We start from the raw sequence: 14,972 nt of genomic DNA, 5'->3' as shown, positions 1-14,972 counted from the left end.
CACAGCTCACCTTGTGGAGACTGACGTTGGCCATTAGTATTTTGTCCACAGTAGGTCTTGGCTGAGAAAGGTTGTAACTCAGAAATCCAGAGAAGGTTTCATTGTCCACTAGGAAATCCTGAAGCTTCAAGCCTGTTGGGAAACATATTTTATTTTCATTTAATAAGTTAAAAAAAAAAAACGTCAGGACAATGAGGCACTTGGAGAAAACATCTTTATATTGATGGTCTTGTTTTAAACCAGTTGATAACCACAGGCTTCTGGCTGAAACATACAGAAAAATGACATTCAGGGAGCTTTGCCCTACGGGAGAGATGAAAAGTATGCTTTCTGTAGATTAATAGAACCGAACTCCGAGTGCGCTCCTAGACTCAAACAGTGTGAATGCTCACACAGTCTTTCCTTCTTTTCGAGGAAAAAGCCAAACATTTTAAGTGATCTCACCCATCCCATCTGAGATTTGTGAACTTAACCCTACTACTCCTGTTTCCCAAATGCCACCTCAGCTAAACATCGGAGCTACTTAAAGCCTTAGTCCCACAAGCCCCGGGAGGCTGATCTTCCTCTTGATGCAGAACAGTGGTTCTCAAACTCGAGTGGACAACAGAGTCATCCAAAGGCTTGTTAAAACAGATTTTCTGCCTCCACCCCCAGAGTTTCTGAATCAGCCAGCCTGGGATGAGGCCAGAGAATCACATTTCCAAGGAACTCCCAGGTGATGCAGATGCTGCTGGTCTGGGCCCCACACTTTGAGAACCATTGGAGGAGAGTGTTACGCATATCAAAGCACTCTCACAGATGTGATCTCATTTTAATTTCAACCGTGGAACACATGACACAGAGCTCCAAAACCCAGGTCTGCTAGATTTTAAGAAAACACAAACATATATTTAAAAATCAACCCAACTAAATGACTCGATTGCTGTAGGGTTTCATAAAGAATCTCTTTAAAAATAAACCCTCCAGGTACAGTCCAGTGTAGTGAAGCAGAAAGAGCACGGGCCAGAAATCCAGAATTTTAGTCCCTGGAGTTGCAGTCTGTGGCTGGTGGTGTCATTTGGGCATTTCATATCCACTTTCTGAACCTCAGCTTCTCCAAAATGAGAGGTTTCTGACCAAATGTTAGGTGGGAGTCCCCTCAACTCTGAAATGCTACCATTTTCCCTGCTCTATTTCATTTGACTGTCCACTTCTCCTTCTGCCCCACCCTCTTAATAACCCAACTTCTTTCAATAAAGAGAAAACCAGTCCACCCTTTCCATGTGACTAGGCAATGCTCATTTGCAAAAGGCAGCCACAGACCCAGGCACTAACAGACCTCTAGGGGGCAAACCTTACAAACCCAATCATTTAACTGAAGCAAACTAGAGGGTTGATCTGAAATGGGGCTAGCTACAGTATGAGGCTTAAAGAGAACAGGAATTCATCCTGGAGGTGAAGGGGGGTCATGTGCATAGATAAAGCAGAAGGAGGGCAAAAATGCCCAACCAGACTCTTATCTTCGCTGCCAGATCCAGGCATGTTCTCAAGCAAAGTTGAATAATTTAGAGCAATAGAAAGGATAAGTTAAGCATGATTCACACCTATAAAGAAATGACTGTCTGGTTACACCTGACATGCTAACACCTGGTATTCCTCACAACATCTTCAAGAAGCTCTTCCTTGCCCAGTCAGTGTCCCTCCTCAGAAGATGTCCTCCTGCACATGAACGCCAGCCTGGTGGTGGCCATCACATAGGGCACTATACTCTTACTCACTCCTACAGTCGCCAAACCTCAGGGCACCTCAGATTCACTTAGGGGGCATACTAAAATGTGGTTTCTTGGGCCCAATTCCCAGAGATTCTGAAATAGTGGCTCGGGAGTGGGGGAAGGACATTATGAGAAGGAAAGGAAAAGTGAATTGGGGGAAATCAGAGGGGGAAATGAACCATGACAGACTGTGGACTCTGAGAAACAAACTGAGGGTTTTGGAAGGAAGGGGGTGGGGGATTGGGTGAGCCTGGTGGTGGGTATTAAGGAGGGCACGTATTACATGGAGCACTGGGTGTGGTGCATAAACAATGAATCTTGAAACACTGAAAAACTAAAATTAAAAATTTTTTTAAAGTACAAAAAAAAAAAAGAATCTACATTTTAATAAGCATTCCTTATATTCCTAATCCAGGGAGTCTGGGGACCACACTTTAAGGAATGTTTTTTTATTTCCACATTATCTCCACTAGACTATGCCTCTGAGAAACAGAATATGTGTATATGGGTTGGTTGGTTTGTTTTTAAGCAAACAGCATGCGGCCTGAACCAACATGGGGCTTGAACTCACAACCCCGAGATCAAGAGCCACCTACTCTACAGACTAAGCCAGCCAGGTGCCCCCAGGATATGTGTTTTATCTTTGTATCCCTGTGTCCAGATCAAAGCCTGGCAAAGAATTACTGGTCATTACAAAGAATGATGGCTAGATCATAAATACCAGGTGAGATCAGGCCTGGGAAGGTTGGAGAAGTATCTCAGCAGTATCAGATTTTCTTTCAGTTGAGTAGGACCAAGAAGGGCCCAGAGATATCAGGACAATCCCCAGGCTACACCTCAGGAGTTAACAGGATCCCTATGTTAAATTCCCAGGGACACAAAGTAACAGCCAGGTGTTTACCCCAACCATAGCTTTCAAGAAGGAAGGTAGGAAACCTGGTGGCTTCAAGAGAAGCCTAGCATGAAAAGCCAGACACTGACCATTGTGGAACAATGGGAAAAACAACACAATGGGAGTCAGTAGAGCTGGGATCTATCGATTTATTCGCCAGGACATTTCACCCAAACTGTGTCTCCACTGCCGTGCTCTGTAAAATAAGGAGTGAAATAAAGACATCTCTGAGCCCTGGACAGAACAGAATACACACACAAGTTGGCCGTCCTCGGCCACGGGGACCACAAATCCCTCCCGAGTGTGAAAAGCCGGAGCCAAAGGTGCACACTGTGCTCGGGAACTTCACGACAGCCTCCTCGCTCCACAGTAGGATTGCTGAAATGTGGGAGGACAACCCAGGCTGCACTTGCAGTGGGTCGAGGTCATGAGCAACACTCTTGAGACCAGCAAGTAGACTCGGTGTGTTTATAAGACTCTTCTGCTATGTCAACAGGCTCTGAGGATGAGAACAGCTGGGTGTGATCAAACTCAAACCGCCTATCAGTGACGCCCCGGGTGAGACAGAAGAACCAAGAGGCCGACCTAATAGTCAACAACCCTTGGCAGTGCATGTGCACAGGGTGATGAGATCGCTGGGTGGGGAAGCAGCAGGGTGGGCCAAAGATCCCTGACTACCCAGAAGTACATTCTGGTCACGTGCATACCACACACGTGGACCTAGATTCATATACCACCACCAACAGCTACAGCCAGCATGGACAGAGAAAGGCAACGTGGGGCAGTGCACTGCTTCTCAACCTTGGATCTTGTTACACTCGAATAGGTAGTGTTACAACTCCAATGCCAGGCTACAACCCCCGACATCAAATGAGAACTTTCGGAGCTGATACCCAGGTATCAGAATTTTATACAACTTCCCAGGTGACTGTAGCTGAGTTTGAGAAACAGTGGAGTGATACAAAGATCAGGGATGTGGGGCCAGGAAGACCTAACTTTGATGCTAGACTCTGCCATTTACTGGCTGTGGCTTTGAGAAATGCATTTGCCTTCCTGAGACCAACTTTTCTCACCTAAGAGGTAAGGATAACAGTATCACCACCTTCCCAAGATGGGAAGATTGGAGATCGTTGTCGGTAAAGCATGAATAGTGAAAAACTGGCTCATGGTACATGCCCAAAAAATGTGATAATTTTTTGACTGTTGAGAAGGGTTTCTTTCACTAAACTTGACCAATGTACCAAAGTGAAGTGTAATAAGAAGGTAAGGACACAGTTCTTGCCCTCAGGGAACTTTCAAGACTGATAAGCAAGATGAAGAAACACGTCAGTAAAGGAGGAGGAGGAAATGAGGAAGACAGGACATGCAAGTGACCAAGATGAGGCTTGTCTCTAAGTGCTTGGAGGGAGGGGGGAATCGGCTGAAGCCAAATTCTGGAAAAAGACAAGGGACCAAAAATCTCTTGACGTTGTGGCTGGGGAGATCTCTCAGCATGACAGAGCCAGGACACCCTGTAGTTGTAGTACTATATTCAAACTAGGTGCCCATAAATGTTCTTCAACGAATAAATAAATCAACAAGCAGATAAACATACAGAAGATTCCTCAAAATCTAAGATTTGGGGAGTAAAATGGGCGAGGAAAGACAAAGGAGTATAGTGGGGGCCAGAGTGGGGTGGCTTTGTACCTCTGGTCTCCATTTCCTCTATTATATAGCTGGCAGGAAAATGAGTGGAGAAGCCAAGAATATGGAGAAAGTCAGATGTCTGAAACAGCCCTTCTTCCCTTTGGCCTAGCTAATTCCTACCTAACCCCCCCCCTTTTTTTTCAATGACTTGGTCCATGAGTCATCTCCTCCAGGAAGCCTGCCCAGACTTTCCCACCCTCAAGCTGGGTTAGGTGGCTGTCCTTTGTGCTCTAATAGCCTCCTTTGCTTCCCTCAAACAGCACACAGATGGAGCTACCCTTGTCAAGGCACACAGCTTCTTGCCAGAAGAGGGGCACATGGGTGTCTGAGTCGGTTAAGCATCTGACTCTTGGTTTTGGCTCAGATCATGATCTCAGGGTCATGAGATCGAGCCCTGTGTAGGGCTCCGTGCTCAGCATGGAGGCTGCTTGAGATTCTCTCTCTCCCTCTGCTCCCCCTGCTCAGACTCACACACACACTCTCTCTCTCTCTCTCTCAGATAAATAAATAATTTTATTTTTTTTTTAATGTCTCGAGGGCCAGGACTTTGTCATTTCAAAGTACAGTACTGCCCGGCCCAGAGGAGGCACCAGAAGATCTGAATTCAAGTCCTGGCTTTGCTCTTTCCTAAGTGTGGAGCCATGAACCTTGTTTTACCCCTTTCCTTTATCTCTCTGGGCCTCAGTGTCCTCCGATGTGAAATGCAGCCAACACCATTCACAAGCTGTTGTGAAAACCAAGATCAAGAATGGGAAAGCACTCTTTCAGAGGGAAAGACCTGATGACCCTCAAGAGTTTACACCGGAAACTGAGAGGGTGTAGATGCTTGTCACAGAGCACGGTCATCACGGAGCTGGACTGGTAAATTTAACATGAGTCCTTGCTGCCCACAGAGAAGACTCAGAGTCACTATCTAGCAAACGGCCAAGAGAGCTTTCCTGATGCAATCTCTCCAATATGGACCAAAATACCCCACCCTCGCAATTCAGCCTCCTTGGTCACACCTGGAGGAGCAAACGGTGGCCTCTCTATTCCCCAGGCACTTTGCCTTGCATGCAGGAAGGTAGGGCAAAGGAAAGAAGAAGAAAAAAATAAAAACCAATTCAGGATCTTGGAGTCTAAAGAACAAAACAAGTGAAACGTGTGTTTGTGGGCTGAGCAAGAACAGGGCAGATTCCTCAGTTTCTTGCCAATCCTCTGGGCCAGGCCTCACTGACCAAGCTAAGGAAACACTTCCACTGTGGCCAGGGGAGAGGCCCCGCACCCAGCAAGATGCTTTCTCAGCCACTTAGCATGGCTTCTGCTCCTCTCCCGCCCAGCAGAGGACCAGGAAGGAGGGGGAGGGCCCGAGAGGAGGAGGGAGGGCCAGCAGGAAGGCGGAGGAGGGAAGCCCTCTGCAGAGCCGGCTGGGGTTACTCTCGGTCAGTGCCCTCCAGTCCCCAGCTCAAGTTTCAAGATCCCTGTAGTCTCTTTTGTTCAACATAAAAAGAACCACAGCAATCAGCAGCTTGAGAAGTGGGTGGAGGAGGCGAAGGGAAAAAAAGACGTAGAAAGTGAGCACATCGGCATCCAAGGCATCTCAAGGCCTTGGATGCCCGGATACTTTTCTTGAAAGGATCCCAGGAGGGTCTCCCAGCCCTAGCCCTGTCAATTGGGCAAAGGCTTGGAGGGGACCAGGCTGGATTCTAACTCGTGGCTTTACTCAGCCTAAGCTTGTACGGCTGTGCAAACAAAACCTTAAAACATTTCTCTGCTACACAAGGGCTAGTAACAAACACACTCAGGTGTTTTTTGTTGTTAGGGTTTTTTCTTTTTTTTCCTGATGTTAGGGCTCTACTTTCTTCTATAAGGAGAGCTACCCTCAGCTTCCTTGAGATGGCTGGACCCTCCTCTCTGGGAAGATTGGGGCTTCTCTGGGACTCTGGGGGCTCTGGGCAGCAGAGTGAGGCAGAGTGAATGGCTGCTCCCTGGGTGACTCCTTAGGACAGGTGAGAGGGGGCCAGGAGCTTGGGGTGTATACAGCCTCAGAACCTCTTGGCTTTGGGGTTTGGGGCTCCCAACACAGCAGATTTCTTCAGTGAGGGCTTGCTGAGGGGATACCTAGGCATAACCAAACAGTCTCAGGTTCTGGAGCCCAGCTAACCTGGTTCAAACCACAGTTCTAGAATTTTCCAGTCATGTAGCCTTGGAGAGATCACTAAGCTCTCTGAGCCTCCATTTTCCTAGAAATGGAGGTTTACCTTTACTAGGAGCCCAGGTTATTTTAAACAAGTTCAAAACAAATGTTGACAAAGTCACGGATGACAATTATATGAAGGGGTCCCAAGAGAAACCAGAATATTCAGGATTACGCTCCCTGAACCCTTTGCGGCAAGTGCCAGGGAAGCTGGAGTCTTCTCCTGAGACCAACAGAAGTACTCTAACCCTACGAAACACATATTCCTTAAAGTATTTTACACATAGGGTTACCTTGCATTAATTCAAGGCTGAATTTTGGCTACTGAACCCAAAACACTAGTACTGTGGTTTAAAGGAGCAATATTTCTCAGTGCTCCTTGAAGGCTGGAATAACGAGATGCTCTATGAAGACATGATCCCTGTCCTTGCCAAGAGGAGATGGAGAAAGGATCAGGGGGGTCGACCTGTGAGCCTCCAGCCCTGTCTGCAACTCCACAGTGAGACATCATTAAAATCAGGGAGTAGAGAGAGACATCCATTGAGACAGTAGCACACCCATGTCTTACTGAGAAGTGGGCAAAGCAGACTGTTGGTAGCCACTGGAATGAGGACTAATGTCAGCTGATAAGAACCCAAACAGCAACCAGGTCCCCAAAGAACAAGTGGAGACAGTGGCCCCAAGGGGAAAGGGTGATGGGTTCACACTGGCCAGGAGCACTCCTGATGCAGTGAAGGTGACAGGCAGTTGGGCTGACTTTAGAAGCCGAGCAGGAAATGAAGATAGCATGAGATGAAAGATAACAGACATCACGTCGGCCCACATGAATTCTGGGCCTGAAGAGAGAGAGAGGTAGAGACGAAGAGCCAGCATTAGACAAAGTAAGCAAAGAGCTGAAAGCATTGTGCATGGAGAATGCCTCGTGAAGGTCAGGGAGGCAGGAAGGTGGGAAAAGATGCCTGGAAAAGGCAAAGAACAAAGAGAAGGAAAGAAGCCAAAAGTACGAAGAAGCACAGAGACCAGGAACAGGAAAGACTGAATCAAAGAGAAAGAGATGAGAGAAAAAGAGCTGAAAGAAAGGAGTTTGGGGCATCAGTGCTCACTGATGAGCTGGTAAATGCAACCAGACACTCCAAACACCAGGCGGCTTGGGATTGTAACTAGCCCTAGGACCACGAGAGATCTAGGGAATAAGGGAGAGGAAAGGAAGATGAGTTTCCGATGAAGTAAGGGCTGAGAGGGGATTCTTTCCAGGGCTGAACTAAGGAATAACTGTTAATATATATAATGTATAAATAACTAAGCTTTCCCTTACTTCCAAAACAAATAAAATGTATCAAAATAGAGACAAAGGTGTGATTTGTGGGCAGAGAAAGGTGATTAGCATTTACAGAGCATCAGACTTGTTATATGTATTCTTTTTCTAGAATGTCTAAAAACAAGCTTACGAGAAATGTCGTCCCATTTTTCAAATATGGAAAAAGACCCAGAGGCGTTAATACCCTGCTCAAGGTCACAGAGCAAGCAAGTGGTATATTTTAATTCAATCAGCTCTGGGTAAAAAGCTTTGGCTCTTTCTACTTTATGGGGAATTCAATGAATCGCTTCACTCTTTAAAATCACTTCATTGGGGCGCCTGGGTGGCTCAGTGGGTTAAAGCCTCTGCCTTCAGCTCAGGTCATGATTCCAGGGTCCTGGAATCGAGACCTACTTCGGGCTCTCTGCTCAGCTGGGAGCCTGCTTCCCCCTCTCTCTCTGCCTGCCTCTCTGCCTACTTGTGATCTCTATCTGTCAAATAAATAAATAAAATCTTTAAAATCACTTCATCACATTTTTGGCATCAAAGAAATGGATGACACCACCCATGCTTCCTGGTATTGGAATAAGGCAACATGGCAGCACGGTGTAGGGGAAAGATGCTAAGCCTTGGGGTCAAGGCTTTATTCTGTGACCTTAGGCAACAGACATGTCCTTTTTTAGCCTCAGTTTCCTCATCAATAAAATGGAGATAATACCAACCTGCTAATTATGCCTTCAATGTAACAATGTATTAAAATGTAAAATAGTATCATTATTTGCTGCAACTTCATCTGTTGGACGAAGTGTCACTCTAAGATTGTCTTTTGTGCCTTAACACAACAGGGATGAGAGGGCAGGAAACGGGAGGCTTTCAACTAGAAGCACACTGGACTCCCAAACTGCTCTTTCCCACCCACAGGGTGAATAAATCTTGTACTGGAAAAGCAAGACACATGAAATACCATTCTTGATGTTAACAATCCAACTTTTTAAAGGCAGTCTGCTGTTGCAGGGTACGTGCTGTCCTGTAATTGAGTGTAATTGTATTTTCTATTCTTGTCTGGGTAAAGCTGACCTTTGATTCAATTTAGTTCAAGTTAATATTTCAACATAGCAGTGCATCACTGCATCTACCTGGTTACAGCCCAACCGGGGCCAGACCCCCACCCTGGATGGAAACCAGCAGCTTAGGCTCCGGGACACAGCCTGGCCGTTGACTGGTCTGGGAAAACTTCCTCACAGTAGGTCGAAAGATTCCAAAATATGAAACCCCAGGCCCTAGATCAGAGCTTTCAACAAGTGCATGCAGAACGTGAATTGCAATCATGCAAAGATTTCAAGAAATTTCCAGTCTGATGATATAATGTTGACACATATGTCATCAGATCTCCCCAAAAGATGATTCACAGGGGCCCACAAGGGCAGAAAACAAAGTGTGAGGCTGCAGCCTCAACTTCGGTGGCTGTCCAAATGGAAAGAAGGGGTTTGGGCAGGGAAGGAGAAATGGCCGTGAGTCACAGGATGTTCTTTCTAGATGGGTCTTGGGGAACCTTCCACCCATTCCTGTTCCCAATGAAGCTGGGAAATGGAGGAAGTCTGGTATTTCTCCCAGAAGCCCTCTTGTCTCCTTGCTGATGCCAGCCATCCATACCCCGTTATCCTGTGACCTTGGAAGTTTCTGGCTACCCGGGGCTGCTCTCTTTAGGAAGTAGTAACAGCAAGGCATAAAAGACTGAAGTTCCAGCCCTCTTCCTCCCTTTGCCAGCTATGCTGCTTTAGACAAGTTACTCAGCCTCTCTGAACTTCAGCTCCTTCTTGCACATAAAAAGGAACAAACTCCCCTACCTCCCATGATGGTAGTTCCACGTGGTGAACGAAAGTACAAACCTGATGCCTCTTACGTGCCAAGCACGGCACTAAATGCTTTACCCATATTAGCTCATTGGTATCTCCATTTTGAGGAAATTGAGACAGAGATGTTATGGAATTATCCAGGGTCACACATCTGATAAGCAGAAAAGCCAGGATTTGAACCAAGGCTGCCAGCTGCCAAGTGTTCGCTTAGCACTAAATTATACTACCCAGTGGATGTTTACAAGATAACGGTTTTATATCCTCTTCGCTCAACTCCCTGCTACAGCCAACTACCTTGCCTTGTCACAAAAGCCTGCCCTGCCCTCGGGGTCAGGTTTGCCTGACTTCAAAGATCAGAGCAGAATCAAAGGTCCACAGGGTGAGAGCCCAGTATTACCAGTAAATCCAACACTCAGAAAGTTAGGCCCCATTTCCCTAAGTAAAATCCAGCATAACCCGAGGACTTATTTCATGGAAGTCTTGCAGAGCCACATCAGAAAGGCCCCAAAAAACCAGATTTGCCCCGTGGACATACAGAAAATGGCAGCTATAGCACTGACATATAAAATCTAGCTGACAGGACAGAGAAGCTCAAGACCCAGGTCAGAATGTTGGGGGGCACACAGCCCTTCCCTAGAGCTCCCCTCCATGCCTGCCACTTTCCAACCCTCAATCTCCATCATGTGGCATGACTTCCAAAGTGACATCTCCACCCCAGTGACAAAATGGCCAAAGCTCTTCCTTGTTCTTTCCTAGAAAAGTTCTCTTAAGCTTCATTGGGCTCTACATCCCGGACAGTTCAGAAGTCCCTGGGCCAGATGCAGTGGGGGGCCAGTTGTCACCTTAGTCCTCATTGGGAGGTGCTGAGATAGGTCCTCTGGGCCACAGCAAAGAGCCACACAGGCCATGCAATACCCAATTCCAGGGAGCGTAATTCTCAGGGGGGAGTGTCATTCACATGGATGGCAGTATACACAGCATCCACAGAACTGTGTGACTTGCCAGCCCTGTGTATACAGATTGAAAGCCATCTCTCAACTGTCCCACCTACCTGTCCTGCCCTGATTCAGCAGGTCCAGAAGATGATCTTCTGAAGTCCCACAGAACACCTACCCAGCTTCTGTTAAAAACCATTAGGGTGACTGTAATTTGGGACAGGGCCTGACCCCTGGAGAGCTAAGGTCTTGGCTAAGGATGGAAGTTGCTGAGTCTCTTACACGGAGGAGGCTGGGGATCTGGCATCCAGCCACACCATAGAACCTCCCCCCAATCACCCATCCTCTCCATTGGGCCGGTCAGAGCTGAGAAAGACAGAGAACTTCCACAGCACCTCCACAAGCACAAGAATTGTCCCGGAGCAGATAAGCCATGGTGAGGCTGAGGGAGCAGCCCTGGGCTACAGCAGTGGACAGTGGGGGAACTGGGAACTTCTTACAGGGATGGGAGGATGGCCCATGTAGGAAGCCAAGAAGACTCGGCCCCAGGATGTACATTTCCCAGCTTCCAGCCAAGCAGGAAGCGCTGATGGTGCTTGGTGTAAAACTCAAGATGAGCCTGGGCTGGGCCATGGGGCCATTTACAGATGAAGCACTATGTGTAGTAGAAATTCCAGGATTTGGGGAATGAATGAGACACTGGGGTAAAGTGGATGTATGAGCAGAATTATTCAGCAGGAAGTAGGAAGAGCCTGGTGTGTAGCACTAACTGATGCATTTAAAATAGCTGAAAAGTAGAATAGTAGTAGTAGAATAGCTGAATAGTAGAAAAGACAGAGCGGAAAGCATAAGGACACCTTCTCCAGCCCAGCCCTGATCTAAGCACCAGCAGCCCCACTGGGGAGGCCTTGGCTCTGGTCAGTCAGCTAGTCACCCCATCTGAGTCTCCCAGGTTCACCAAAGAGATGCGGGTGGGCTGGGGTGGAGACAGAGCCTGAGGAGAAGGGCCAGGAGGGAGGCTAAAGAAGATGGCACTTCTTCCTGTCTCCCCAAGGCCTCTGGTAAGAGCATCAGGTCTGCATCAGGTCTGTGAGGCCTGAGGCTGACACAATTTGGGAGCCTCTCTCTGTGAAAAAGAGTATTTTTTAAAAATCCTACTGAGACACTTTCTGATAGTTAAGATCTCTCCCAGGGCCTTCGAAGGGGCTGAGGAGGGTGAACCTTCTTTAGCTTCTCAGTAAATCTACTTCCAGCCTCCAGGCTCACGGCAGCACATCCTAGAATGTTCTGGGGTGAACCTTGTGGAAGAAAGCAAGCTGAGACTGTTTGAGGAACCCTTATCATTATTATTTAGCCTGGTTGACTTGGATTCACACGAGGGAATTAACTAGAAAATTACACGTACTGGGATTTTATACCTTTCAAAGCACTTTCACTTGATCCTTAAAATACTCTGTGAAGGAAAAAGGGCAGGTATTTTCTCTTGCTTTTACTCCCCAAAGATCCCCTGATTGCTTACCATGTACTGACTACTATGCTAATGCTTGGGGGAGAACCACGAACAAGGCCCGATCCTGCCTTGGAGAACTACAATCTAGGGGATAGCCCACGTCACTGGCTAGTCCCAGATGATCCCCCCCTTGCAAGAACTGACCAAGTTTCCAAGATGAAATATTTTCAGGTTGTTTTTCCAAAGTTCCAATTTCAAGGCAAGGAAAACTGAGGCCCAGAGAGGTTGAACAAATTGGTAAAACCAAATAGTCCACCAGGAACAGAAGGGGAGATGAGACAACTCAGATTTATTGTGTGTCAGCTCTGCTTAGCCATCTGCAGATGTCATCTGATCTCATGTTCAATGAGCCTTGGGTAATCTCTATTTTCTAAGTATCCTGAAGGTCAGAGATAATCTAAAGATGCTCAAGGTTCACAGATAATGAGGGTTAGAGCCTGAATTTGTTCCCAAAACGAATCTTCACACAAAGCCCCAAATTCTTTCTCTTATACCAGCATTTTCCAATTCTCCATTATTTACAAACTGCTCTCACAAGTTTTACCATATGTACAGAAAACAATGTATTCTTTAAATTAACTTTTTCCATTTAACATCCTTCTAAGCGATAATACCCATAAAGCTGCAATTTGATAGGGGTTGATATTAAAAGGTGTCATCTGCATACTTCTTGAAATAATCTCAGATATGACATCAAACACACTCAGAGAAACACTCTTCCTTGCCAGTCTGCATCTCAGAGACAGACTCTAAACCTGTCACTTTTTCTACAGGTCCTAAGGATTTGTGCAATTTTTACATTTCCACTGTGTTACAGTCATGATGGGGACTTACAAAGAATGAATGCTCCTCACATGGATTCCCAAACGTTAATTTAACCTCTGCTCAACCTGTGTAGTTATATGTTTAGGAAGAAAATAACAGAATGTCCCAAAAGTTCCAGGGATGAGAAAATAGGGTAAGGCCCCTCTGTGAGGCTTCTTATATGGGTTTCTCATCAGGATGGTTTCAAGGATAATTAGATTTGTCTGTGATTTAACTCTTAAAAGTAGAGGCCTTCTCAGATAAAAGATTACTGGAACAGCAGAAGACAGAATTTCTGGAACTGCAGAATTTCTGGAACTGCAGAAAGAGAATTTCGTGGAGCAGCAGACATTTACTTGTGCTCCAGTCCTAGAATAACCTTCTCATGGCTGTGCAAATTGGAAAAGTCATTCCCCCTTTCAGATAAGGTTATTTTCTAGAATGGAAGTTCCAAATGAACTGGAGACATTTTGTTTTGAACGCCTCTGTGTCCCAGCACCTAGAACACTGGGTGGCACATATTAGGTTCAACAAATATTGTCTGAATGATTGATTGAGTCAAACCATTTATCTGCAAATCAACTAAAAGACCGCTAAGTTCTCATCCAATAAGTAGAAATAAAATGATGTTCAGGTCCAGGAAACCATTAGAAGATAGTACCTGAGTCCAAACCCCCATATCCACACATTATCTGCAGAGAGTCCAGTGAATCCAACTTGAAGGAAATAACAAGTCCTCCAACTAGATCACAGGGCAGGGGCTCAGCACTGATGACACCATAGGTTGGTGAATTTGTAAGAGCCTGAGTAGGAGTAGTCCAAAGGGGTTATTAGTCTCCAGTGGACTGATCCAAACCTGCCGCCCTAGTCCGGTTATTAATGATCTGGATGAGAACAAAAAGAGCTAGTTGTCAAATTCCTACATGACAGGAAACAATAAGCAGCAGCAAATGTACACATGGCAAAATCAGAATCTAAAATGGTTTGTGTAGGAAGGACAAAACAACACAGGGAATCTAAAAGTGCAAAACATAAAGAAAATAGATGTTTTCCCTTTTGGTTTAAAAGGCCAACAGCGTGATTAAGAAATGGAGAACAAGTCACTTGCAATACTGTGTATTTAAAAGACTGCAATATTGGTTGACTGCATGAGGAACAGGAGTCAACAGTGTGACATGAATGCCAAAAAGTCCAGTGCAATCTTAGATTGCATTAACAGAAGTAGAGTGCTCAGAACAGGGGAAGCAAAAATCCCCTTCTACTCCATGCTGGAAAAATGTTGTAATTTCTGATAAACTTCAAGGACATAAACACACTGAAACACAGCCAGAAGAAAGGCAGAAACCAGGGAGGAAAAAATATTCCAGAAGAAGAATGGAGGATGTTTATCCTAGAAAAATTAAAGACTTCAGGAAGAAAGGGGGAAAAAAAACCACAAGAGCTGTCTTTAAATATTTCAAAGGAAATCAAATTAACCTCATCGACTGGAAGGTATAGCAGGGTAGTGAATATGTTCTGCTAACTGGAGCTATTATTACCCAAAATGAGCTGCTATGTGAGAGGTAGGTCCCATCACAGGAAGAGGGTGTGTGGTAGAGAAGGTTGATGAGGGCAAGACTCAAAACCAAGGATACTTCCAATCCTGACAGCGACGTTTAAGAGGGCTAAGCCCATTATCATACTTTGAGTAGGGCCGGCCGTCAGTGCAGAAAAACACAGGTCTCTAGGTTAGCGTATATACTAACATAACCCAGCCTTGGATTCTCTCTGAAATCTAGAGTATTACTGAAATTTGGCAAAAAGTTACCGATTTCACCTAGGAAGAAGCAACATTTCTGTGCCTTTCCCTCCGGCCTGAGGCCTGGCTTAGTGACGCAAGACCGGCAAAGAAAGGTGGGAGCAATTTAGGAAGGAGCTGCAGGGCAGACATGGAAATGGACTGGGTGAAGGCAGAAATAAGTAATAAGCATCGATATAATATAATCAAAATCAGAGGAGATCCTCTCTTCAGAGCCTTGCCAAGAAAGTTTTTGGACACAGGTTTGTCTTCCCTTCTCCACCCTAA

General features: G+C 45.9%; 1 protein-coding gene across 5 annotated transcripts in view; it reads right to left on the bottom strand.

Annotated features, from left to right (window-relative positions):
- ABCA1 (ATP binding cassette subfamily A member 1) overlaps nucleotides 1-14,972 on the bottom strand; it is a 130,338-nt gene that overhangs the window by 76,632 nt on the left and 38,734 nt on the right. For all 5 annotated transcript variants that reach the window (XM_046022411.1, XM_046022415.1, XM_046022412.1 and 2 more), the window contains one exon: nucleotides 11-132. In XM_046022411.1, the coding sequence (XP_045878367.1) occupies nucleotides 11-132 (122 nt within the window). The remainder of the gene's footprint in view (nucleotides 1-10; nucleotides 133-14,972) is intronic.

This window comes from Meles meles, chromosome 11 (genome assembly GCF_922984935.1).
Source record: "Meles meles chromosome 11, mMelMel3.1 paternal haplotype, whole genome shotgun sequence".
Lineage (NCBI taxonomy): Eukaryota > Metazoa > Chordata > Mammalia > Carnivora > Mustelidae > Meles > Meles meles.
Note: the sequence above shows the minus strand (reverse complement) of the source record. Positions and strands in the feature narration are given on the sequence as shown.